We start from the raw sequence: 27,436 nt of genomic DNA, 5'->3' as shown, positions 1-27,436 counted from the left end.
ATCAGAGAAATGCGAATTAAGACAACTCTGAGATATCACTACACACCTCTCACATTGGCTAAGATGACAGGAAAAAATAATGATGAATGTTGAGGGGATGTGGGAAAATGGGATATTAATACATTGTTGATGGAACTGTGAACAGATTTAGCCATTCTGTAGAGCAATTTGGAACTATGTTCAAAAAGTTATAAAATTGTGCATAACCTTTGATCCAGCAGTGTTTCTATTGGGGCTATATCCCAAAGAGATCTTAAAGGAAAGAAAGGGACCCACATGTGCCTTTGATCTAACCGTGTTTCTATTGGGCCTATATCTCAGATATTAAAGGAAAGGGACCTACATGTGCAAAAATGTTTGTGGCAGCCCTTTTCATTGTGTCAAGAAACTGGAAACAGTGGATAGAGAATGGCTTAAAAGTTGTGGTATATTAATGTTATAGAATATTATTGTTGTACTATAAGAAATGATCAAAAGGATGATTTTAGAGAGGCCTGGAAAGACTTACATGAACTGATGCTAAGTGAAATGAGCAGAAGCAGGAAATCGTTGTACATGGCAACATCAATATTATATGATGATCAATTCTGATGAACATGACTCTTTCCAACAATGAGATGATTGATGTCAGTTCTGATGATTTTGTGATGAAGAGAGCCATCTATACCCAGAGAGAGGACTGTGGTAACTGAATGTGGATCACAATAAAACATTCTCACTTTTTTGTTGTTGTTGTTGGCTTGCATTTTGTTTTCTTGCTCATTTACTTTCTTTTTTTGATTTTTTTGTGCAGCAAGAGAATTGTATAAATATGTTTATACATATTGGAATTAACATATTTTAACACATTTAACATATATTGGATTGCTTGCCATCTAGGGAAGGGGGTAGGGAGAAGGAGGGGAAATTCTGAAAAATCTGAGGCTATGCAAAGGTCAATGTCAAATTATCCATGCAAACGTTTTGAAAATAAAAAGCTTTAAAAATTAAAAAAAAAAATTACTACAGATTTTTTTTTGCATATCTTTGGGATACAGACTTAGTAGAAACTTTGGATCGAAGGATATGCACAGTTTTATAACCCTTTGGCACAGAGAACAGGTATCTTTGCTTCATTTTTATTTATTGGGAAAAGTTCTGATGAATCTTATGCTTGCTTTTGGTTTTAATTATTTTTGTAATATTAGAAAAACATCCCTCTATTCCTCCATTTTGTAGGTTTGGTTTGGTTTAGTTTTGGTAGGTTCTTTAATATAATATAATATAATATAATTATATAATATAATATAATATATAATATTATATTATATATAATATAAAGGTTTGTTCCACATCTGTTGGATATTTGGGTTTTTAATATGATTATATTAATTGCTCCTCTAATGCTGAACCATTCTTGTATCTGTGGCATAAATCCCACTTAGTCATAATGAATGACTTTTTTGATTATTGCTGTTGTTTCATAGAATTTTGTTTTAAATTTTTAGTCAATATTCATTAATGATATAGGCTTATAGTTTTCATTCTCTGTATTTTATTTCTCTAATTCAGACATTAAGGTTATATATGTCTCATGAAAAGATCCTGAATCTATTTCCTTGCTGAAGACTGGATTATTTAAAATTTCTATCTGGTCTTCTGATAGTTTGGGTATTTTATGTTTTGAAGTTAGTTATTATTCTGCTACTTTTCTGATTTCAGGTTTGTTAGTACTCATAATATGTTCTGATTATTCTTTTTGTTTGTTATGTTTTCACTTCGTTTACTTAGTTTTATCAGTTTAAGAATGAGTTTATTACAGATGTTGGTTTGTTGTATATGGTTCCTTTCATGATTATGTAGTTTTCTTTTTATGTTTTAAATGTCTGTTTTTGCTTTGTAAAAAACAGTATAATTTGCAGAGTCTGCTTTTTTGGATCCAGTTGATGCAGAATAAAGTTTTTTCCTATTTCTTAGTTTCATTTTATGTATTTTTATTTTTTAAATGTGTTTCTTCTTAGCAACAGATTGTGTAATTTTGTTTCTTATCCAATCTACAAATCTTTTTGAATTTTTTAGTCTATTCACATTTAAAATTGTGAGAATCACATTTGTATTTTCCTCCATATCTAATATTTTTTCAAATTATAATTTTCTTCTCCTGCTACAAATAGTATTATGTTGTTGGGGAGTTGTTTTTTGTTTTTCAGTTACTTTAGCTTAATTTTTTTTAAGGTTAATGTCAAAATGTTACTAGATAATTTGTCTTATGAAATCTTAACCCTGAGTGATTGGAAATCCATAGCAAGGACATATTTAGAACCTGGACAAAACTTGTTGTGGCTTTCAGAGTATCATGAATTATGTAGGTTTCAAGCCCAACCAATAGATAAACAGGAGCTAATGTACAAATAGTTTTTGACCAACTAGCTGGTAAAGGTCAGCATGTAGAGAATTCAGAACAGATTGATTATCCCACAATAGTGTATGAGCAAATTTCTAAGGCTTCAATAAAACCTTGGGGTTCCCAGAGATTCTACTAAAAAGTTATTAGAAATAATCCACAACTTTTTAGCAAAGTTGCAAGATACAAAATAAACCCACATAAGTCATCAGCATTCTTATATATCACTAACAAAATCCAACAATCAGAGTTACAAAGAGAAATTCCATTTAAAGTAACTACTGATAATATAAAATATTTAGGAATCTATCTGCCAAGGGAAAATCAGAAACTTTATGAGCAAAATTACAGACCACTTTTCACACAAATTAAGTCTGATCTAACCAATTGGAAAAATATTAAATGCTCTTGGATAGGGCGAGCAAATATAATAAAGATGACAATATTACCTAAACTAATCTATTTATTTAGCGCTATACCAATCAGACTCCCAAAAAACTATTTTAATGACCTAGAAAAAAATAACAAAATTCATATGAAAAAACAAAAAATCAAGAATTTCAAGGGAATTAATGAAAAAAAAATCAAATGAAGGTGGCTTAGCTGTACCAGATCTAAAATTATATTATAGAGCAGCAGTTACCAAAACTATTTGGTATTGGCTAAGGAATAGATTAGTTGATCAGTGGAATAGATTAGGTTCAAGGGATAAAACAGTCAACAAATATAACAACCTAGTGTTTGACAAACCTAAAGACCCCAGCTTTTGGGATAAGAACTTACTGTTTGACAAAATTTGCTGGGAAAATTGGAAACTAATATGGCAGAAACTAGGCATTGATCCATACTTAACGCCGTACACCAAGATAAGGTCAAAATGGGTTCATGACCTAGGCATAAAGAATGAAATTATTAATAAATTAGAGGAACATAGGATAGTTTACCTCTCAGACCTGTGGAAGGGGAAGGTCTTTATGACCAAAGCAGAACTAGAGATCATTACTGATCACAAAATAGAAAATTTCGATTATACCAAACTGAAAAGTTTTTGTACAAACAAAACTAATGCAGACAAGATTAGAAGGGAAGCAATAAACTGGGAAAATATTTTTACAGTCAAGGGTTCTGATAAAGGCCTCGTTTCCAAAATATACAGAGAATTGACTCTAATTTATAAAAAATCAAGCCATTTTCCAATTGATAAATGGTCAAAGGATATGAACAGACAATTCTCAGATGAAGAAACTGAAACTATTTCTAGTCATATGAAAAGATGCTCCAAGTCATTATTAATCAGAGAAATGCAAATTAAGACAACTCTAAGATACCACTACACACCTGTCAGATTGGCTAAGATGACAGGAAAAAATAATGATGATTGTTGGAGGGGATGTGGGAAAACTGGGACATTGATGCATTGTTGGTGGAGTTGTGAACGAATCCAACCATTTTGGAGAGTAGTTTGGAACTATGCTCAAAAAGTTATCAAACTGTGCATACCCTTTGATCCAGCAGTGTTACTACTGGGATTATATCCCAAAGAGATTATAAAGAAGGGAAAGGGACCTGTATGTGCACGAATGTTTGTGGCAGCCCTTTTTGTAGTGGCTAGAAACTGGAAACTGAATGGATGTCCATCAGTTGGAGAATGGCTGAATAAATTGTGATATATGAATATTATGGAATATTATTGTTCGGTAAGAAATGACCAACAGGATGATTTCAGAAAGGTCTGGAGAGACTTACACAAACTGATGCTGAGTGAAACGAGCACAGCCAAGAGATCATTATACTTCAACAATACTATATGATGACCAATTCTGATGGACTTGGTTATCCTCAGCAATGAGATCAACCAAATCATTTCCAATGGAGCAGTAATGAACTGAACCAGCTACGCCTAGTGAAAGAACTCTGGGAGATGACTAAAAACCATTACATTGAATTCCCAATGCTTATATTTTTGCCCACCTGCATTTTGGATTTCCTTCACAGGCTAATTGTATTCAGAGTCCGATTCTTTTTGTACAGCAAAATAACGGTTTGGTCATGTATCTTATTGTGTATCTAATTTATATTTTAATATATTTAACATCTACTGGTCATCCTGCCATCTGGTGGGGGGGGGGGGAGGGTAAGAGCTCTCTATTTACTGTACCACCATATAACCTGTAAGTAAAAGGCTATTAAATAAAAAAATAACAATAAAATTAAAAAAAAAAAAAAAAAAAAAAGCTTGGGGTTCTCTCCCCGGACAGAAAGATGGAGGGTAAAGCCTTTACAAAAATAGAGCAAGGTCCCAATGAACTTTTTGCAGATTTTGTGGGACGTTAGCAAACAGTGTAACAAAAACCATTGGAGGTAATGCAGCTACAGAAATAATGACCAGCCATCTGGCTAAGGAAAATGCCAATGAGGTTTGCAAAAGAATTATATGGGGACTAGACAAAGATGCTCCCTTAGAGGAGATCATAAGACTTTGTGCCACAGTGGGCACAAATGCTTATTATACCCAAACTATGATGAACATGGGAAGACAGGGTCCCTCTTGGCAAGGGACTTCTAGAGAAACTCGTCAATGCTTTCAGTATGGAAAAGTTGGACAGAGCTCAATGTAGATATAGAGATAGAGTGAAAAGACAGAGTGAGAGAAAGCCCCAAACCCCATGTCCAAAATGCAGCTGAGGCTTTCACTGGGCCTCTGACTGTAGATTGACCCAGGGAAATGAGAGGCAGGGCCCAGCTCTACAATGTTGTAAATGTTGCACATACCGCTTCCACATAGTTTCCACAACATTGTCTGTTATTTTTTCCCTCTTCCTGTAGTCCTCAGATCTCTGGCTTAGCATTGTCATTTCAGAGACCTGCCATATTGGTGCTAGGAGGTTGATTTCTGTAGTTTGTATATCTAGAGCTTTGGGGGGAAGGAATGGGGAGTTGAACTTTTTTTTCAAGCTGAGACATGGGTTCTATCCCTTTTCTCTGCCCTTTGGCTTCCTACAGAGATTTTTTTGGAGTAAAGAACTTTGCCTGGCAAGCTAGTAAGCCCTATTATGCCCTTTGTACTTCGTTTTTCTCCAGATGCTCTCCAAATGATTGGTTGGCTGTCATAGCTTGAGCAACTTTCTTCTGCCTGGAGGTGAAATCTCCCTGGCACTAGAAGGAGAAGTGGGGACTAAGATGTGGAGTTGAGTTTTGTTGCAAGTCCACGTGTCATGTCCTTGGTTTTGTTGTAAGCCTCTGAGTTGGATTGGGTTCTTGTGACTGCTCAGCTCACGCAACCTTGTTGCAGATAGTATGGTACAGAGAGATTTCTGAGTGAGCTCAGGATACCTGGCAATTCATGGTTTGGTTTTGTTTAACCTTTTGATTTGATTCCAGATATAATAGACCATGGAGACAGCTGAAGTGGCTTTATCTTTGCCATATAATTTCCAGTTTTGGAGAGGTTTGAATAGTTTTTATGATCTAAGCAATGATTGATCAGGGTAGCAATACCTAGTTTGAAGTAAATATGACAAATCCATGGTGGTATTTTTCTTTGTCAAAAGAAAGGTTTATTTAAAAGAGGTTATTGATAAAATAAGAGATAAAATAGGCGCTTGTTAAGACTATGCCTAGGTGAAGGGGCAGGTCAATTATCTGAGAGCCTCCACAACTGTGAATCATAACACTTGAAGGAGTTGCAAAGCAGTCTTTGCAGATGTTCCTTGTGGATTAGGAATGAAATAAATTGGAGGCAAGAGGGAAGAGGTCAGAGAATGCAATTACCTTTCAATCTCTTTGTATCATCATCATCCTCTGAGATGAAGGTCTACAGGTCTGAGTAAGACCTTCAGCAGCCACTGGCAGGTGGTTCCCTTATCACAACATATGGCGCCCGAATGTGGGACAAAAGAATCACAAGAAACAAAGAAGGAGCAGTGCCCGAGAGCTGTTCGTGAATAGGATCCTCCCAGGAGAGTAATGAAAGGGAGAAGAGACCTGGTAAGAATTTTCTAATCGGGCTAATTAAATGGTTCAACACATCAAAGGGCCAAGCCAGGACTGATGAGAGACTTATGAAAAATGCTTGTTCTGACTATAGTCCTCTTCTCCATTTGAAAGTTTGCCTGCATGACATCTCACAAGCTTCAACACCTGCTGTAGGTGCTGTTTGCACTCCTTAGCATGTAGATTCAGATACCTTAGCATGTGGACTTAGATAACAGCCAATGCACAAACTTACTGACCATGCTGTGGGGGAAAAATAATTGCATTTTCATAAAACAAAAAACAGGAAACTGTTAAAGACCATATCTAGGTGAAGGGGCAGGTCAATTTTCCAGGAGTCTCCACAGCTGTGAAGCATAACACTTGAGTTGCAAAGCAGCCTTTGCATCTGTTCCTTGTGGATTAGGAATGAAATAAATTGTAGCAAGAGGGAAGAGGAGAGAGGTCAGAGAACACAACTGCCTCTCAAGTCTCCTTGTCTCATCATCATCATCATCATCATCATCATCCTCTCACATGAAGCAATCCATTAGCCACTGGCAGGTTGCTCACGTATCACAATAGGTACCAGGAGTGGCAAATATATAATATACAAGGAGTTGGGAGAGCATATAGTTATCTAGGAAAGGAATTTGGGAGAGTCTATTAAAGGAATATGCCATGAGGCCTAAGTATGTCATTGACTGGAAGTTAGATCCGAAGAATTTAGCAGACTAACCAGTTCATTAGAGTTAAGAAGAAAGAAGCCAAGCCATAAAGAAGGCACTGTGAGAAAGGAGAGAGTGGGTTTATTCTGAAAAGAATTTAGCAAAGATCATCATAAGATGATTTTTTTTTTCCTGAGGCAATTGGAGTTAAGTGACTTGCCCAGGGTCACACAGCTAAGAAATGTTGTGTCTGAAATCAGATTTGAATCTGACACTTCAGTGCTGGTGTTCTATCCAGTACTACACCTAGCTGCCCCAATAAGCAGATCTTTTAAAGGGGGAAAGATTTCTTAAGTTTAGGAATTTTGAGTATCAGTGTGCTAAATCATTCAGTTGTTTGGATTAAGCCAGCATTGATTTGGTGAAGCCCCAAGAGCATCAGAGTCACTAGCTGTCTAAGAGAAAGTAAAGTGACCTAGGTCAGAAACAGAACAGGTCAACAAGGGGATTGGACCTATGGGTGTCTGCTATACTTCCAGCATAGATCAGATAGGGATATTTGGGTTTTAATTAAGCTTTGTTGGTGCTTTGTCATTTTTTTTCCCTCATTGCTATCACCAGGTCACACCTCTCCCTATTTTCTCTCCACCTTTCAAAGATATTCCCAATTTCTTCCTTGTGAATGAAGAGTTCACTGAGCATGGCTGCATGTACTTTAGGAAGGAACTCGGCAATCAGAGACTATAAGCCACTGTTTACTGCCAGCATGCCAGTGGACAGGTGAAAATGGGGGGAGTAACAGGCAGAGTCTAGAGTACTACCAAAAATGGGCACTCTTAGTTTGGATCTATGCTCAAAAAGTTATCAAACTGTGCATACCCTTTGATCCAGCAGTGTTACTACTGGGATTATATCCCAAAGAGATTATAAAGAAGGGAAAGGGACCTGTATGTACACGAATGTTTGTGGCAGCCCTTTTTGTAGTGGCTAGAAACTGGAAACTGAATGGATGTCCATCAGTTGGAGAATGGCTGAATAAATTGTGGTATATGAAAATTATGGAATATTACTGTTCTGTAAGAAATGACCAACAGGATGATTTCAGAAAGGCCTGGAGAGACTTACACGAACTGATGCTGAGTGAAATGAGCAGGACCAGGAGATCATTATATACTTCAACAACAATACTAGATGATGACCAGTTCTGATGGATCAGGCCATCCTCAGCAACGAGATCAACCAAATCATTTCTAATGGAGCAGTAATGAACTGAACTAGCTATGCCCAGAAAAAGAACTCTGGGAGATGACTAAAAACCATTACATTGAATTCCCAATCCCTATATTTATGCACACATGCATTTTTGATTTCCTTCACAAGCTAATTGTACAATAATTCAGAGTCTGATTCTTTTTGTACAGCAAAATAATGTTTTGGTCATGTATACTTATTGTGTATCTAAGTTATATTTTAATATATTTAAACATCTACTGGTCATCCTGCCATCTAGGGGAGGGGGTGGGGGGGTAAGAGGTGAAAAATTGGAACAAGAGGTTTGGCAATTGTTAATCCTGTAAAGTTACCCATGTATATATCTTGTAAATAAAAGGCTATTAAATAAAAAATTAAAAAAAAAAAATGGGCACTCTTTTCTTGCTTCCCAAAAGGATAAAGGGCTAGAATTTACATCAAGGGTATAGGGTTAGAATTATGCAAATTCAAGGCATTATCTCATTGTTTTTCAGGGAAAATTAGACTTACCAGTATAGCTTTTTCCCATCAAACACAGGTTACATAAAAGATTATTACAAATGGTAATTATCAGATAAATCTTCTTCCAAGTAAAAGAGCAGATAGAATTCAGCAAAATTATACAAATTATAATATACAGTAAATGAACTTTTCATATGGGAGTACAATAAGATTACAAATCAGGGGAGAGGATCTAGTTTCCCCCAAGGAGAATTCCTTTCTTTAAAATTTCTAAGGAGACAAACTGGAAATGAGGTACATATTGAAGAACTAGCTCCTATATAACTGCCATTCCAAAATTCTGTTTCCCTGGAGTGATTTTTTTTCCACTCATCTTTCTCTGAGGAAGGCTTTAGAAGTTCTCTTTTAGTAAGTCCCTTACTAAATAAATATCCTTCTGTGTTACTTAGCACATTTCTCTTTGCCACTCTGTGGTCTCACATAATCCTCCTTTCATAATCTTCCACAGTATGCAGTGGAAAGCTATCTCTCTCCCTTCCAACTTATGAAAGTCTTTATGTTGGTCAGACCCAAGCAAAGACAATACCTCTTTTCTTTTTAGCCTATTTCTCTATAAAAAGGTTGTAATTATGATTAATTTTTGTGCATGTCTTAGAAAGTACATTCCCATATATTTTGTAATCATTGTGAATGAAAATTCTTTGTTTATTCTCCCTTCATTTTATTGCTAAAATATGAGAGTTTGGTGATTTTTGTGAGTTATTTTTTACCTTGCTACTTTGTTGATACTATTTAGTTATTTTGTTTCATTTTGTTACTTGACTCTTGTGAAGGTTTTCTGGAGGCAGCCTTAGTCTCAGTTGAAATAAATAATTACTCCAAAATCGCAGCCAGCTGATAAAAGTGTAAACGTTTATTTCTCCTTCCAAATTAGCCCAGTTAGTTGAGGCCTATCTCTCTGCCTGGCTCCAAGAGATCTTGTAACTTTGTCCTTGGCTTCTGCCTCTGCTTTCTTCAGCCTCCAGCCAGCACCAAGGTAGAAGATGCAATGAATCTCTCTTGCCTCGAAGATAGGGCTTGTAGGCTTTCTTCCAGAGTGTCCTATGGCCCTGAGAGCTTCTTGCTTATATGCTGTGCACTGAGTACACACCCATCATTATATCACTGGGAAACCATTATTTGTTGTAAAATTAAATCAATGCTAAACTAGATTTGACCATTATTTCTATCAGTTCCACTTAGTACCTTGTTTCAAGTTCTGGCCCAAAATATCTCTTTCTAAGATCAAATCAACTTCAATGTCTTAATACTTTGTAAAGATTCCAACATCTCCCCTTTTCTTTTGATTTAGAATATAGGCGACTAATACTATTTCTATAATATAAATATATAATTCTATTTCCATAGTATCTCACAAGATAGGGAGATAGTGAAAGTTGACAGTCAGGAGAATTAGTATGGAAAAGAAGTTCTTTGAAGATCATTCTGAGGCACAGAGATAGAAGTAAACATGATTATGAGCATGGGACAGTGAAGAATGTATCCAGAAACAAAAATAAGGTTGGACTACACCTTGAAGCTGAACAATGAGGTTTAATGTGCTATAGGAAATAGGGAAAGATAATATGGTGAAAGTGGAATTGAAAAAAAATGATCTAATAATGGTACAAAGAATGTTTTGAAATAGGAAGAGAGCCTGGAGTCAAAAGAGAACACCAGGGAGCCAAGTACTATTTTTTAAATATGAGATGGTAAAAGCCTGGAGTTGTATAAGAATGGAAATGGATTTTAAGGAATGACTCTGAAAGATACTTTAAAGGAAAATATACTGTTTAGAGGGCTGCAGATATGGGGGAACTCTGAGAGATACAAGACCCTTCAGCCCAGAAGAAATCTGAGCTGTGTAAGGGGAAGTGAAATTGAGCTGTAAAAGTGAGAAGCAGCACACTCTTTAAGCTCATCAGCACTGTCCTTAAGGTACTTAAGGACTTTCTTGTCCAACTCTCCATGCCTTTCAGCTGCTTTGTCAATACCATTCCCCTCCTTCTCTTTCTCCTCATACTTCCTTGTCTGTCTATCCACATTAAAATTTTTCCTTTTTTTAGAACTTGTGGGCTTTTTAAAAATCAATTGTATTATATTATACATAAGGGATGCCTCCTCAGGAATTGAATCTAGCCCTATAGCTTTGTAATATTCAATTAGTTGCCCTCCCACTATTTTCCACATATCTGGCTCTAATTTTTCTTTTTTAGAGAGTCAAGGAGATGTGCACTCTTAAGAGCTCTGTGATCTGCTTCCAAGTTACCAACAAACCTTGCTTCTTTATTAACATAACTATGCATGCTACACACTCCCCTTGGGGTGGGGAAGGCTCTTTTTTAAGTATTTGCCCCATTTCAGCTGAAAAACTAAAGTGACTAGTTTAGCCCTTACCAAAATTTCCTGCTTGTCTGTTTTTGTACTTATCCTAGTTCTATGTCACAGGGACTTCTCCACTGAGCTTACCATTGTGTCAGTTGAATTGTTGAGTGTAAGTCCTTACATCCAGAGTCTCACGTCTAGGGTCCCATGTTTAATGCCCCACGTTTGGACACCAAAATGTAATATCCGGACTAGCTCTCTGGAGGATCTCTGGATGAGCCTTGGTCTTAGATGAAGAAGTGATGAAGGCAGGAAAGCCACCAAGAGAATCTCTGTTTCTGTCTCCATTTTCTGTGTCTTCTCTGTGTCTGAGTCTTTCCTCTCTCTCTCTTCTGTGTCTGTGTCTGAGTCTGAGTCTGAGTCCCAGATCTTGTCTCCAATCCTCTCAGCCCTTGAAAACCTCAATCTGATTACATCATTACATCACACTAAGTATATGCCAATTACAGCAATTACATCATTATATCATACTACAGTGATTACATCATATCACACTAAGTATATGTAAACTAGAGAACCATTATATTATCAGTCACACTGAGTAAGTGCTTACTGTAAGTACCCTGCTGTAAATATCCTTGGTTCAAGTAGAACACAGGTGGTTACACCCTCCCTGACTTCTCAGGGGGGAAGTTGAATCAAAAGGAAAAATGGGGAGCCAAACCAGATATTTTTAGCAGGTTTCCTCTGGGCAGAAGGGTCTTACACCTATATTCAGCTCAAGCTCAAACTTGATCTCAAAACATAGAGTGGCACATTTTATTGGCCACAGCTCCAAATTTTACACATGGGTCTCCATTAAAGATAACCTGCCTATTACATAATTGGCAATAGAATTTTGAAGAAAATGTTTCTAAGGTTCCTCTTAAAGGACTAACTATCTTTACAGATGCATACAAACATAACATTTGTACTGTATACTGGATGAAAGAGTTATTGAAAAACCCTTGGAAATGTCAGTCTTTGCTACAAAAGAGGCACCCACAGCAGTCCTTCATCAAGGAGACAGTATGTTAGTCAGTGACCCTCTCAGCATAACCAGACCAAAGTCTTCCTCCTTACCCAGTGCTTGTGGCTAGAATTTTATTAAAGTCCATTAAGCGAGCACTACAATTATCTGGGATAAGACCTGATAAGATTATTTTTATACCAATGCACAAATTAATGTATGCTGTGAAACCCATCCCAGAGTGGCAAATTTTATTGACCATAGCTCCAAATTTTACACACGGGTCTCCATTAAAGATAACCTATTACATAATTGACAATGGATTTTTGAAGCAAAGGTTTCTAAGGTTCCTATTAAAGGACCAACTATCTTTATAGATGTATCTTAACGTAACATTTGTGCTTTATACTTTCATGATTTAACTATAAAGTATTCAGAACTCCTTTTCAATCCACTCAGCAGAATGATCTGTATGCAGTCATGCATACAATTATTATCCAGGAGATGTAAATATAATAACTGTTTCAGCTTATTCATTAAGTGTAATACAAAGAATTGCCATAGCCCAAATAAAATTTGTAGCTTCTAATATATACCAGCTCTTTAAGGAACTTCAAGAGCAAGTAAGAAAGCATCAAGGTAAAATTTCTGTCTTGCATGTCCACTCTCATAGTACACCTCCAGGTCCTATTTTTTATGAAATTCAAAGGCAGATAATCTAACCATTTTAGCCAATACTCCTTTATTTCAGGCAGCCCAAGAATCTCATTCTAAATATCATCAGGCTGCTCCGGCTTTACGTTTACAATTTGGAATAACAAGAGAGGAAGCTAAGAACATAGTAAAATCCTGTACAGCTTATCTTCTTTTCCACGCTCCTACTCTCCCTCCAGGGAAGAATGCTCCTGATTTGAGACCCAATGAAATTTGGCAAATGGATGTGACCCATTATAAATCTTCTGGTTGTCTTTTATCCATGTGGTAGTAGACACCTTTTTGGGATTTACTTTTGCAATACCAGCAGCAAAAGATACAACCTGTGTGGTCACTGAATTCCTTATACAAGCATTTGTAATTATGGGTGTGCCATGAGCAATAAAACCGGATAATGGACCTGCATATACTTCTAAACATTTTGCACACTTTTGTGTACAGTGTAAGATTTTACACACCATTGGCATACCCTTTAATCCTCCAGTATAGGCAGTAGTAGAGAGGAGAAACAGAGACATCAAGATGCTCCTCCAAAAACAAAAGAAAGGGGGAGCCACAGGTAACCCTAGAGAACTTCTAACTTTAGCTCTTTATACAATTAACTTTTGATTTTTGATAAAGATGCACTGGCTCTGTCAGACAGGTTTTATAACCTACCAGAAGGGCAATGTCCAGTGCAAGGAGCTCCACTATCTTTAAATAATCACCAGGTGATGTGGAGAGATCCAGAAAGTGTAAATGGAAGGGGCCAGATAGGTTAACTGCTTGGGGGAAAGGGTTTACAAGGTATCTCTATAGTCGGAGAAGGAATCAGATGGGTGCCAACAAGCCGTATTTGCTTTGTCCATCGGAGAGAGATGGAGAAGACCTTTGAAATGAAGGAAAAGACCCAAGAAACATTTGGTGGTTCTATCTCTGACTATATGTGAAAAAGCATGGCTGTTAATCCTATGTGTATGGTAATTGACTCATGAATATCAAAAATTGTTAATGAGACTGTTATAGGACTTAAAAATCTGCAGGAAATCATTGGGTTCCCTGACACATGATGAGACTGATGCAGGACTTCAGAATCTGCAGGAATCATTGGATTCCCTGACACATGAAATAATGGACAATAAATTGGTTTTGGATTATCTCTTGGGTGCTGAAGGAAGTGTATATGATTGTTATTTATATTTTCTTCTAAGACTTATGGATATGTATAATTCCTCATGTTGATTCATGTTGTTTATTCCGTCACTACTAGCTTGTTATATTACTATGTGCTTGTGTAATATCTCCCATGCTGATGGATTTATATATATATCTGTTTCAAGTAAAACAAAATAAAGCGGGAGATGTAGAGGGCCACAGACAGTGTGGGTAACTCTGAGTGAGGTATAAAACCCTTCAGCCTAGAGGAAAAGCTCTAAATAGCTGGTTTGGCTCCCCATTTTTTCCTTTGGTTCACCTCCCCCCACTCCAGAAGTCAGGGAGGGTGTGACCTTCTGTGTTCTACTTGAAGCAAGTATACTTATAGCAGGGTGCTTATAATAAGCACTTACTCAGTGTGATGAGATAATGGTTCTCTAGTTCACATATAATTAGTATGATAGTAATCATTCTAGTTGGCATATACTTAGTGTGATGTAATGATGTAATCAGACTGAGGTATTTCAGGGTTGAGAGCACTGGAGAAGAATAGAGCTCAGACTTAGACTCAGACATGGACAGAGGAGATGTAGAAAATGGAGACTTGCTCCTCCTGCCTTCATCACTTCTCCACCTAAGACCAAGGCTGAACCAGAGATCCTCCAGAGAGCTAGTCCGGACATTACAATACTGGACTTGTAAATTGATTGAATATGATGAGGATGAAGTGGAATAATAAAATTGTAAGTGTAGTATTTTAGGGTACGAAAATTTGAGAGAATGCTAATGGTATTTTTTTTTAATTTTATTTTAATAGCTTTTTATTTACAGGTTATATGTATGAGTAACTTTACAGCATTGACAATTGCCAAACCTCTTGTTCCAATTTTTCCCCTCCTTCCCCCTCCCCCTTCCCCCAGATGGCAGAATGACCAGTAGATGTTAAATATATTAAAATATAAATTAGATACACAATAAGTATACATGACCAAACCGTTATTTTGCTGTACAAAAAGAATCGGACTCTGAAATATTGTACAATTAGCCTGTGAAGGAAATAAAAAATGCAGGGGGGCAAAAATATAGGGATTGGGAATTCAATGTAATGGTTCTTAGTCATCTCCCAGAGTTCTTTCACTAGGCGTAGCTGGTTCAGTTCATTACTGCTCCATTGGAAATGATTTGGTTCATCTCATTGTTGAGCATGGCCAGGTCCATCAGAATTGGTCATCATATAGTATTGTTGTTGAAGTATATAATGATCTCCTGGCCCTGCTCATTTCACTCAGCATCAGTTCGTGTAAGTCTCTCCAGGTCTTTCTGAAGTCATCCTGTTGGTCATTTCTTACCAAACAATAATATTCCATAATATTCATATACCACAATTTATTCAGCCATTCTCCAATTGATGGGCATCCATTCAAGTTTCTAGTTTCTGGCCACTACAAAGAGGGCTACCACAAACATTCATGCACATACAGATTCCTTTCCCTTCTTTATGATTTCTTTGGGATATAAGCCCAGATAACACTGCTGGATCAAAGGGTATGCACGGTTTGATAACTTTTTGAGCATAGTTCCAAACCGCTCTCCAGAATGGTTGAATGTATTCACAATTCCACCAACAATGTATTAGTGTCCCTGTTTTCCCACATCCCCTCCAACATTCCGCATTGTCTTTCCTTGTCATTCTAGCCAGTCTGACAGGTGTGTAGTGGCATCTCAAAGTTGTTTTAATTTACATGTCTCTGATTAATAATGACTTGGAGCATCTTTTCATATGGTTAGAAATAGTTTCAATTTCTTCGTCTGAGAATTGTCTGTTCATATCCTTTGACCATTTATCAATTGGAGAATGGCTTGATTTCTTTTCCAAAATATATAGAGAATTGACTCTAATTTATAAGAAATTTATGAGTCCTTTATCAGAACCTTTGACTATAAAATTTTTTCCCAGTTTATTGCTTCCCTTCTAATCTTATCTGCATTAGTTTTGTTTGTACAAAAACTTTTCAGTTTGGTATAATCAAAATTTTCTATTTTGTGATCAGTAATGATCTCTAGTTCTTCTTTGGTCATAAATTCCTTCCTCTTCCACAGGTCTGAGAGGTAAACTATCCTGTGTTCCTCTAATTTATTTATAATCTCATTTTTATGCCTAAGTCATGAACCCATTTTGATGAATGCTAATGGTATTGATGTTACTTCATTGTCTGTGGAACTTTTTAGTAAATTCCTTACTTATCCTTTTAACTAGAGCTATTTTTTATTTTTGCTTTATTTGAGATCATGATTGCTACTCCTGCTTTTTATTTTTTTTTAACTAATAGTGATACAGTTCATAAGAATTATAAATATCATTTTCCCATGTAGGGATATAAACAGTTTATTAAACTTTATTTAATTCCTTATATATTCTCTCTCCTGTTTACCTTTTCATGCTTCTCTTGAATCTTATATTTGGAAAATTGAATGCTTGAAAAATCCTTTATTTCATTGAATATTCATTTCATAATCCTTCATAATTTGAAGGATTATGCTCAGTTTCAATGGGTAAATATCCAGGAATACAACAAAGAATCACCTACCCAATGAAATATTTTACATTTTCATTCTTTTCATTTTATTTGTTTGTAATAGTGTTTCATGGAGTCATTAGCTTCTACTTGCCCAGTTCTAATTTTTAAGGAATTATTTCCTTCATGCTAGTTTATACCTTTTCCATTTGGACAATTTTATTTTTTAAGGAATTATTCTTTTACATTTTGCTAATTCTACTTTTTGAGTCATTGTTTATTTTAGTGAATTTTTGTACATTCTGTTCCATTTTTTGTGCTTCTTTTACCAAGCTATGGATTTTTTTTTCATGATTCTTTTGTATAATTCTCATTTCTGCCTGCTTTGGATTGTACTCCCATTTTACCAGCTGAAGACAAGCCTGTCCTGCAGTCCTAAATTGTTTTGGGTTGGAAAATTGTTTCACCCCATTCTTGTTCAGTTTGAGGTGTTATTAAAGTTGTTTGGAGGGGAATTTGAGAGAGCTCAGGAAGGTCCCTGTCTTTTTCCTTATATCTTGGCTCTTATGTCTCTTGAATGCCTGTGGCATTAGTAGAAATTTGGAACTGGTTCCTCAGAGAATATATAAGAAGTTTATTTTTGAATGTATGTTTGAAGTGCTAGTGAGAACCTATTTAGAGACTTTCACATGTCAGTGAAGACTTAAAATTAGATTTGAATTTGAGTGATAGGACTAAAGGTTTGAATTTGAGAGTCAGTATAGAAGATGACAGTGATTCAGATAATCACTGAATGGCTAAAGAGTTTTGAGAAAGAAGAACAGAAAGCTAAGGATAGACTTGAGGTCGATTGAAGGGTTCTGTAAGGTTGGTAAGACAGAGTAACAGTAGAAAAAGGAGTTAGAAAAATTCTTTAGCAGGATAGTATCACAGAAGTCAAAGGATGAGACAAATTTAAGAAACAATGGACAAATTATGCCAAATGTTATAGAACTATTACAGGTAATTGTGTTTTTCTTTTCTCAGCAGTGGCTAAAGTGAATAAGAGATGGCCAGTAATCACAAACCCCCTTCTGCTCGCCCTATTTCACGAGGAGGAATTGGATTGACAGGAAGACCTCCTTCAGGAATAAGGCCTCCATCAGCAGGTGTTCGAGTGGCAACTGGAGTAAGCTTTTGAAAAAATGTTATGTTCAAGAACAATACTTGATTATTGTTATTAATTGGGGCAACTCTGTGATAGAATGATGTAAAGGACTGAACTTGAAGTCAGAAGACTTGAGTTGAGATCCTGACTCAGATACTTAATAGTATTATGACCTTGGGTGAGTCATTTAATCTTTCTTATTGCAAATCTTAAAGCAATATAGCATTGTTAGCTATCATCATCATTATTTTTCCTTTGGAGTTTACAAAATGGAGAAGGTTTTTATGTGAAAGTTTTACAAGTTTTTGTTTTATTCTGGAGACATTCTTCTGTAACATATTTGTTTAAGAATATTGCTATTATATGTCAAATGAAATTTCTTTTAGGTGCGTAAGTATTCCTAGTAAAAAAAAATTGTGATGACTGTAAATACTCATTATTTTAGGCAGGCAAAAAAAAAAATGATGAGTCTTCTTTGCTCTGACAGTTATTCTACTGCCATCCCTCCATCAGTTTGGGCAGTTTGGGAAGAAAGGATAAATGGAAATTAAGGAAAATATCAGAGGATAAGTGAGAAAAATAAAGAGATGTTTTGAGGTCTATTGAAGGGTTCTGTAAGGTTGGTAAGACAGAATAACAGTAGAAAAAGCAGTTAGAAAAATTCTTTAGCAGACCTCCCACTTAGAAATGGGAAAGGGAATTAAAGTTTACCACCACCACCACTACCACCACTCCCCTCCCCCCCAAGAAAAAAATCCAGATAACAAAAATTCTCTGAAATGTCACCATTACTTGAATACTACCTACTGTATATGTATATAGTTCAAGCAGTAGGAAATAAATTCTATTTTCTTCCACATCATACATTATTCTCTTCAGAATTGGGAAGTGAAATCAGGCTTAATAATATAGTTATATTTTAAGTAAAATTCAGCATTTAGTTGATTTTGTAATGCCCCCAATTTGTACTTTTGAGTTCTCAGATGTGTGTGCTATTCACAAATTCTAAGGGATAATCTTGAGGATTTACTACTGTAGCTCCTGAATTCCTGCTTGTACCCATGCAATTAACAATCAGCCAGTAATCTTAGTGAGCCTTTATCAAAAACATTAACACAAATGGAGTAGCTAAAACACTCGCAAATACATAATATATTTAAGAGGACTACAATGGTAATGAGGCACATACTTGTAGATTACATGGCCAGCACAACTCACAATTCGGGATGGTATCTTTTCATTCTCCACAGCTTCTATGTAGTTCACTACTTGGAAATATGTCTCTTCCAAATGGGGTAGCTCAGTTTTCTTTATGTGCATCTATAGTCTTCACCATCTCTAAATTTATTCTCTTAGGTGCAAAACTCAGGTTGGATATTGTTGTGTTTTGAGGCTAGTCATTTCCCAGGCAAGGAGATGGGAGATTGAAGTCTAACTGTCCCTGAGATAACTGATTAAAAACCAGGTTTCCTTGTTAAAAGCACTTACCTCAATGTATGGTGAAAATGCAATTTGTTTCCCTAATCTTCATCTCTTCACATGAGGCCAAAACTAAATAAAAGCTATTTTACCAGCAATCAGTAAGCAATTCAAGGTTTTCCAATGAGTTCTAGGGTTCTATTAGTATTTGAAAATGAATGACAATGCATAGTGGGAATAAAGAAAAAATTTCTTTCCTTAGAGCAAGTTCATTGTCTGTTGGATTTTTATATACAAACAATCTACTTTGCAAATTATAGCCTGATTCAATCATACCCAAAAAGGCATCTTTTTATTATCTTATTATCTTACCTCTGTTTGTTCCTTACCTAATAAATTCACAGAAATTTGAAAGGGACACACTTTTACATTTATATAATAGTATTGTGACAGATAATTATGGTCTGCACATCATTGGATCACCTGGTTCTTTTTAAATCGACTTCATGTTTCAATGGAAGTATATTATTTTTAAAATTTGGGTGGTTTTTTTTTTTAGATGCCACCTGGTACTTCAAGACCTGCTTCTAGAAGTGGTACCATGGGACCTGGAGGAGTACTGTCTTCTCAAATCAAAGTTGCAGATCGTCCAGTAACACAGCAAGGTTTAAGTGGAATGAAAACTGGAATGAAAGGTATCTTTTAGAATGAGTAGATGAGGTATTTCAATGTCATATTAATAATCAAAATGACAGTGTGAGGAAGAAAGGAAGACCCATGCATCTTGACTATAGCAACACCCCTTTCTCTTTTCCACTCCCTCCTCATTTCATTCTGTGAGACTTGGCTTCCTCTTGATGACAGCTTCCTGGCTCTGTTTTACTGTACTTTGTACTTTCCCTAATATCCAACTGGTTGTGATGAGAGAGTTGCAATACTCTGTGTTCCTCATTGCAACTTAAAAGTATTTCCTTTACTAACATCACTTCATAATCTCTTTTACTTTGGGGTTCATTTAATCTATAATCCATTTAATCCATTGAAGATTCTGGTAGCTATTGTCAACCTGCTTGTAGGACACATTTTTTCCTTCACTATATTCAGTGCCTGTCTCATAATACTCCCCAGTTTCTGCCCCCTTACTGAGGATTTTAAAATACATATTAATATGCCCTAAAACAATTTAACTTTACAGTTCTTCAGCCTATTCAGTTTCCCTATTCCTATACCCCATCTCAGCAATCACAAAGTAATCATACTTTTGATCTTGCCATCACCCTCAAATATTCCACTTCCATATTTGTGAACTCTGAAATTCCATTATCTGATTATAATCTGTCATTCCACTTCTCCCTTTCCTCTTCAACTTCTAAGTGTTCTTTATCCTCTCTAGTTGCCCTCATTTCTTTCTTGCACTAGCTACATTTGTCTCCCTGAACTTGATCTCTTGGCAAATCGTTTCACCTCTATGTTGTCATCCTCTATAAATTTCCTTGTCTCCTTATCCTATTACCATTCTTGCACTACCATACCTCAAACTTGGATTCTCCCACCATTTGCTACCTTTACTGTTATTCACATAGTGTTAAATGAAGTGTGAAAAAAGTTGTGAGACAATGCTGACTTGGGTTCACTATCAATCCCTCCTACATAATCTTAATTGGACCCTCACTGCAACAAGGCAATCTTTTCTACTTCCCAAGTTGATTCACTGTCCCATGGATCACAGTAGATTTTCCAAATTTTTTCATTCCTCTTCAAACTTCCCATGCCTTTCCCAACCTCTACTCTCTCACCTGCAAATTTACTTCAGATTTCCTTGAAAAACTGAGGCTGTTTGCTGAAAAATCCCTCTTGTCCGCTTCTTCTCAGCTCACATTATTCAGATGAATTTTGCTATTTCCTTCTTTCCTGCTCTCTTACATGAAGAGTGAGCTGCCTTCTTCCCATGTACAACCCTTCCACATGTGTTGGAATCCTTACAAAGTGTTAAGTCATTAGAATTGATAGAGACAATAATTATCTAATTTAGCATGATTCAGTCTGATTGATCTGATCCTACAAGGAGATGTTATGGGCCAGAACTTGAAACAAGATACTAAGTGGAATTGAGGAGACAATGTTTAAATCTAGCTTAGAATTGATTTAATCCTACGACAAATAATGGTTTCCCAGTGATATAATGATTGGTGTGTACTCAGTGTACAGCATATAAGCAAGAAGCTCTCAGGGCCAGAGACAGAAGCCCACTCTTGGAGGCAGAGACAGATTCATTCTATAGTCCACCTTTGTGCTGGCTGGAGATATTAGGAGGGAGCTAGGGGCTAAAACTCAAGAGTTTGAAGGACACAATAAAGGACTGGATTTTAACTCCTGGCTGCGTTTGAAGTGATTATTACTTTGAACTGAAACTAAGGCTGCCTCCAGAAAACCTCCCCAAGAAACCTGCACCCAGAGAGAATGCTTATATTATAAAAAAGAAGAGAACACCACACACATGCACAAGTGATCTCATGCTATTCTATCCTCTTCAGCAGTTAGCTTCTCTATCATCTTTATCATTTTTTAACATTTCTTTCCACTGACTTTTTTCTTACTGTCTGAAAATTCAATCATGCCTTCCCCTCTCCAAAAAAAAACTTGTTCTATCTCTCCCCACTAGCTATCATCCTATATTTCTGCTGCTTTTTGTGGCTAATTCCTTTGAGAAAATCACCTACAATTGTTTTTTCTAGTTTCTTAAGTCTTACTCTCTGCATCACTTTGCAGTCTAGTTTCTGACTTCATCATTCAACTGAAGTAATCCAAAGTTATCAGTGATTTTTCATTTGCCAAATTAAATGGCTTTTTCTCATATCTTATCTTTTTTGACTTTTTTACAGGTATTGACTATCAATCACACTCTTATCCTACCTTATCTTTCCTTCTCTTTCTTCCAATCTGATACTACTTGATAGTCTCCTTTGTTGGTTTTTCATCTAGTATGGCTGCCACTAACTATGTGGGCCACTCAAGATTCTCTCCCAAATCCTCTTCTTGTCTCTGTATATACTGTTAAATTTGGTGATCTATTGGTTTCTATGATTTCAATTAGCACCTCTCTTCCCTTGATGCTGAAATCTATTTATCTAAAAAAAATCCCAATTATTTGATGATTTACAGTGTTCCATCACCATTGCCTATTGGACACCTTAAACTAGACATCTTAAATTCAACATATCCAAAACCGAACTCATTATCGTTTCCCCAAAATCTTTCCTACTTCCTAACTTCCATATTACTGTCAAGGGCATTGCTCACAACCTAGTGGTCATCTTCAACTTCTTTTTCTTCTTACCCTCTATTTCTAAATTGCAACCATCTTTATGTAGGCCCTCATTCCCTCAAGCTTGTATTACTGAAATGTCCTTCTGATTCATTTCTTTTGAGAAAGATTTCAAATCTTTTCCCACTCCAGTCCACACTTTCACTCAACTATCAAATTTATCTCCCTAAAACTCAGGTCTGATCATTTTTACCCCTCTTCAGTAAACTCTAGTGACTTTCTACTATACCCGAGTCAAATATAAAATCGTTTGTTTGAATTTAAAGTACTTCATAACTTGGCCATTTCCTATCTTCTTACCCTTGCTTTTCTCTGTGTACTTTGCAATTCTGTCACATTTGCCTCCTAGCTGTTCCTTGTACAAGAAATTCTATCTTCTCGCGCTATGTATTTTTACTGTCTAGTTCTTATGCTGGTAATTCTTTTTCCCCCTCACCTCTGCTTCTTAGCTTCCCTGATTTCTTTCAGGTCATATTTGCTCTTCTGCTAGAAGCCTTTCCTAGCCCTCCTTAATACTAACACTTTACCTCTGAAATGATCTTTAATTTATCTAAATTTATACTTAGTGTTTGTTCCTGCCAATTGGTATGTATTTTCTTTAGACTTTGAAGGGGAGAGATTTTTTAAAAATCTTTCTTTATATTCCAAGTGCTTATCACAGTGTCTCTCACTTAATTGAATTTGACTTGATTGAAAAGAAGCTGGATATTACAGTGGATAAAACTAAATTTGGATATAGAAAGACCTAAGTTCAACTTTAGACTTAGACACAAGCTCTGTGATCCTGTATAAGTCACATAGCTATCAATTTCTTCAATTGTAAAATAGGGGATAATAACACCCACCTCATAGGACTGCAGTGAGGAAAAAAATGAGATATTTGTAAAGTGCTTAGCTTTCTTCCTTCCCCTTTCTTCCTTCCTTCATGTTTCCTTTTGAGCAGTGAACAGTAATATGACCAGTAAGTCAAGTATTTATTTAGTAAGTACTTACTATATGATTAGATAGTAGTTATCTTCAAGAAGCTTCCATTCTAATGGGGGAAACAATATGTAAAAGGAAAACTGAAAGGGATAAGGGAAGAGGGAAGTGCCTTTATGGAGGCATATTGTCTAAATTGAGAGAATGAAGGATGGTTAATCTGGACCTTTCTCTAAAATGAAGGTTCTAGGAACAAACCCATCATTGGGGAAAGAGACAGTGAGTAATAATTACTGATCTGTGTCCTTCCCAAAAATTGAGGTTCTAGGAAGAACTCAGTAATGGGAATAGCAGAACTGATTTAAGATTATCAACTTGACAACTGTATTAGAAGATGAGTATGGAGTATGGAGAAAGTAGAATAAGAGAGACCAATTAAGAGGCTGTTACATTTAAGAAGTGATGAGGGCCTGAACTAGGGTATTGGATGTTTTAGTGAGAGGTATTTCGGAAAGAAACAGAGTCTGAGACAGAGACAGAGACAGAAACTGACTGAGAGACATAGAGAGACACTGAGAAAGAGAGCTATACACTCTAAGACTCGGAAATCATTTTGATATTGGGAGTGGAGAAGAGGCTAAGATGAGTAAGAATGAAAAATCAAGTATGGCTCCCTATTTGTCAGGTGATAGGAAGAATGACAATGCCTTTGAAAGAAATAAAAGAGTGAGGAAGCTAGATGGTTCAGTGGATAGAGTGCTGGCCCTGAGTTCAAATCCAGCCCCAGACACTTAACACTACTTAGCTGTGTGATCCTGGGCAAGTCTCTTAATCCCAGTTATCTACAAAAAATTTTAAAAAAGAGAGAAAGAAAAGAAATAAGGGAGTAAGGAAGAAGTGTGGATTTCTGGGAAAAGATAGTCCCTGTTTTTTATTAACTTTAAAATATCCATAGAATATTAAGGTGGAGATGTCCAAAAAGCAATTTGAGATGTAAGAATGAAGCTTAGAAAAGAGATAGGGACTACATATGTAGACTTAGATAGAAGTGATATTTGAATTCATGAGGATATGAGACAACTAAGAAAGAGTGTAGAGAAATGTGAGGAACAGAGAGAAAAGAAAATGTGAGATGTATCTCCCGAATAAATAATTGTATTGATTTTAACTGTGACTTTAAACATTGTTTTCAGATGGGATAGGAAGGGATGAATAATGCCTCCTTGGTTAGGAGGAGGAAATGTGGTGTATGTAAACTTTTAAAGCTGTTCTCATCTTATACCAAGAATTATTTCCAAGATGTGTCTATGGTAAAATAAGAAAACAAGGCCATGTTCCATAGTCTGATAGTATTATTCTTTGGTCTACCGCCATTGTTCCCTATTTCTGCAAAGAAGGGAAGAAGCTGAATTCTCACCTTTTTCTTCAGTGCAAAGTGATTGTTATATTTAGGTAGGCTTCAGTTTAATTTTGGTCATTCTGTTTATTTATAATAATTATCACAGATATTGCTTTCCTGGTATTAGCTCATGTAAATATTCTCATGTCTCCTTCATATTCATCATTTTAATGGCAGTTGTATGCCATTATATTCATCTACAATTTTTTTAGACCTGTATCTTATGAATGTATATCTACTTTGTTTCCACTTGTTTGGTAGTACAAAAAAGACTAAATAATTTGGAATAGAGTAATAGATTTAGACTTGGCATATAAATTTAGATTCATTCCTATGACATCAGAGCTAAGAAACTACTCAGATGCATGTAAATGAGATTTCATCCCTGCCTCCTATATAAAACTTATCCATGATCCTTGTTTGCATAATTCAATGTCCTGGCAGTAACCTTTATATGGAATTGATATATAGGTATTCACAAGTTGCTATGATTATATCCTTCCTTTTGTGTCCTTTATTACTGTCTTCCTACTCCTTGGGGTCTCCTTAAATCTAGCCCTAGTGTGAATTTAAATGCATTGTATTATAGCCCAGTGCTATAATTATTTACTAATCTGATTCGTTTATGAAATGTCCTTTAAGTATCCAAACTGCAGACTAGGTTTTATTATTAGATTTTTATCATACCATATTGTATAATGACATATAATTAAATGTTTCTTGTCATACTGTAATAAAGAATGCTATAGGCAGGATGATATTCTGGAAAAATTATTGGGCTTGAAGTGAGAAAATAAATAGTTTTGAATCCTGTCTTGTCCACTAATTTGGTCATATAATCTGAGACTGACAGCTTTTCATCATCTGTACAATGGGACCATGATAACTATAGAATCTGTTTTATAATGCTACTGAGAGGACCAAAAGAATAACATGTAATAAAACTCCTGCTCTTGAGATAAAAGAAAAACATTTTAATATTGAATTATGCATTTTCTTCAATTTTTCTTGGTTTTTATTTCATTCTTTCCTTTTGTTGACTTAAGAAGGAATGCATGAAGACAATCTTTGGAAAACTAGAGAATGATTTTTATATATACTTTGAATTTGTTAAGTGACATTTTAAAACTTGGTTTTCAAACAAAATGTAACATTCTTTTTATTTTTGTTGTTAGGTCCCCAGAGGCAGATTTTGGATAAATCTTACTATCTTGGACTACTTAGGTTTGTTGGATAAATACTTTTTAAAACTGTAATATTAATATTATAAACTATTTTCATGTTTAATTCAAGTTTTTTTTTTGCCTTGAATCATTATTACATTGAATATTCTGCAAAATATATAGGATTACAAACTAATGAACATTCCTAATCTTATATACAGGGTGTTTCAAAAGTCTTAATGCAGCTTTAAGCTTATTGGACAAAGACTTTTGGGACAACTTGTATTTATATGTAGACTGTGTATTTTAAAGTGGAAACTGCTAGATCCTGAGTAATCCTTATTGTGGCTCCTCGGTATTTGAATTGTTTCTTTCTGGCTGCTTGTAATATTTTCCCCTTGGTCTGAGAGTTCTGAAATTTAGCCATGATATTCCTTGGGGTTTTAATTTTGAGATCTCTTTCAGGAGGCGTTCGGTGAATTCTTTTAGTGGTCATTTTACCTTCTGATTATATGATATCCGGGCAGTTCTCTTTGATGATTTCCTGAAAGATAGTGTCTAGGACCTTTTTTGTTCATCATGTATTTCAGGGAGTCCAATAATCCTTAGATTGTCTCTCCTAGATCTATTTTCCAGGTCGGTTGCTTTTCCAATTAGGTATTTTGAATTTTTTTTTCTATTTTTTCTTTTTTTTGGTTTTCTTGACTGATTCTTGTTGTCTCATTGAGTCATTCATTTCTATTTGTTCATTTCTAAATTTTAATGAAGTGTTTTCTTCATTTACTTTTTTTACTTTTTGTATTTGTCCAATTGAATTTTTAAATGAGTAGTTTTGTTCTATGGAATTTTTTTCCATTTCACAAATTCTGTTTTTTAAGGAGTTATTTTCTTTTTCTATTTCACAAATTCCGTTTTTCTGGGAGAAGCTTTCTTTTTCGATTTTATCAAATGTATCTTTTAATGAGTTATATGCTTTTTCCATTTCACAAAATCTATTTTGTAGTGAATTTTCTTCAGATAGTTTCTGTGTTGCCTTTTCCAAACCGTCTTGCAACGTTTTCATTTCCTTTATCCATTTTTCTTCTAGTTTTCTTTTAAGATCCTTTTTAATTTCTTCTAAGAGAACCTTGTGTGATGGGGATCAGGGTATACCTTTGGAGGCTTCATCTGTAGACAATTTGCCTTTAGTTTCCTCAGAGTTTGAAATCTGTTCTTTTCTTTCACTATAGAAGCTGTCTATTGTCAGTCCTCTTTACTTGTTTACTTGTTTTTTAAAAAAAAAGTTAAGGTCTGCCTTTAGGGTGGGGAAAGTTTTCCAAGCAGCCACAGCTGCTCTATGTCAGTGGTGATTCACTCCTGGGGCTAAGTGGGCGTGGCTAGGTCCCATGAGATTCTGTCATTTCAGGTTCAGTATTTGCTGATTGTGTTTGTGTTGGCTTGCAACCAGGGCAGAGTGGCCAGCACTGTTGTAGATTCCTGTAGATTTCTCCACCTAGATTCTCTTCCACTCAGAGTCTGCACTGCCTGGGGATTCTGCTCTGGCATTTGTACTCAACTGCTTGTGCTTGTGTTTCCAATTGAAACAGACC

The 27,436-nt window shown here is 35.8% G+C and overlaps 1 protein-coding gene across 5 annotated transcripts in view; it reads left to right on the top strand.

Moving 5' to 3' along the window:
* The window catches only part of IFT74 (intraflagellar transport 74), a 229,399-nt gene that overhangs the window by 73,708 nt on the left and 128,255 nt on the right, over positions 1 to 27,436 (top strand). For 4 of the 5 annotated variants that reach the window (XM_031943358.1, XM_031943364.1, XM_031943347.1 and 1 more), the window contains exons 2-4: positions 17,500 to 17,641; positions 19,599 to 19,734; positions 25,860 to 25,908. In XM_031943358.1, the coding sequence (XP_031799218.1) occupies positions 17,522 to 17,641; positions 19,599 to 19,734; positions 25,860 to 25,908 (305 nt within the window). In that variant the 5' untranslated portion in view covers positions 17,500 to 17,521. The remainder of the gene's footprint in view (positions 1 to 17,499; positions 17,642 to 19,598; positions 19,735 to 25,859; positions 25,909 to 27,436) is intronic. The other variant, XM_031943353.1, reaches the window with a different exon arrangement.

This window comes from Sarcophilus harrisii, chromosome 1 (assembly GCF_902635505.1).
Source record: "Sarcophilus harrisii chromosome 1, mSarHar1.11, whole genome shotgun sequence".
Taxonomy (NCBI): Eukaryota; Metazoa; Chordata; class Mammalia; order Dasyuromorphia; family Dasyuridae; genus Sarcophilus; species Sarcophilus harrisii.
The sequence above is the reverse complement of the archived record's forward strand: the minus strand, read 5'-3'. Positions and strand labels throughout refer to the sequence as shown.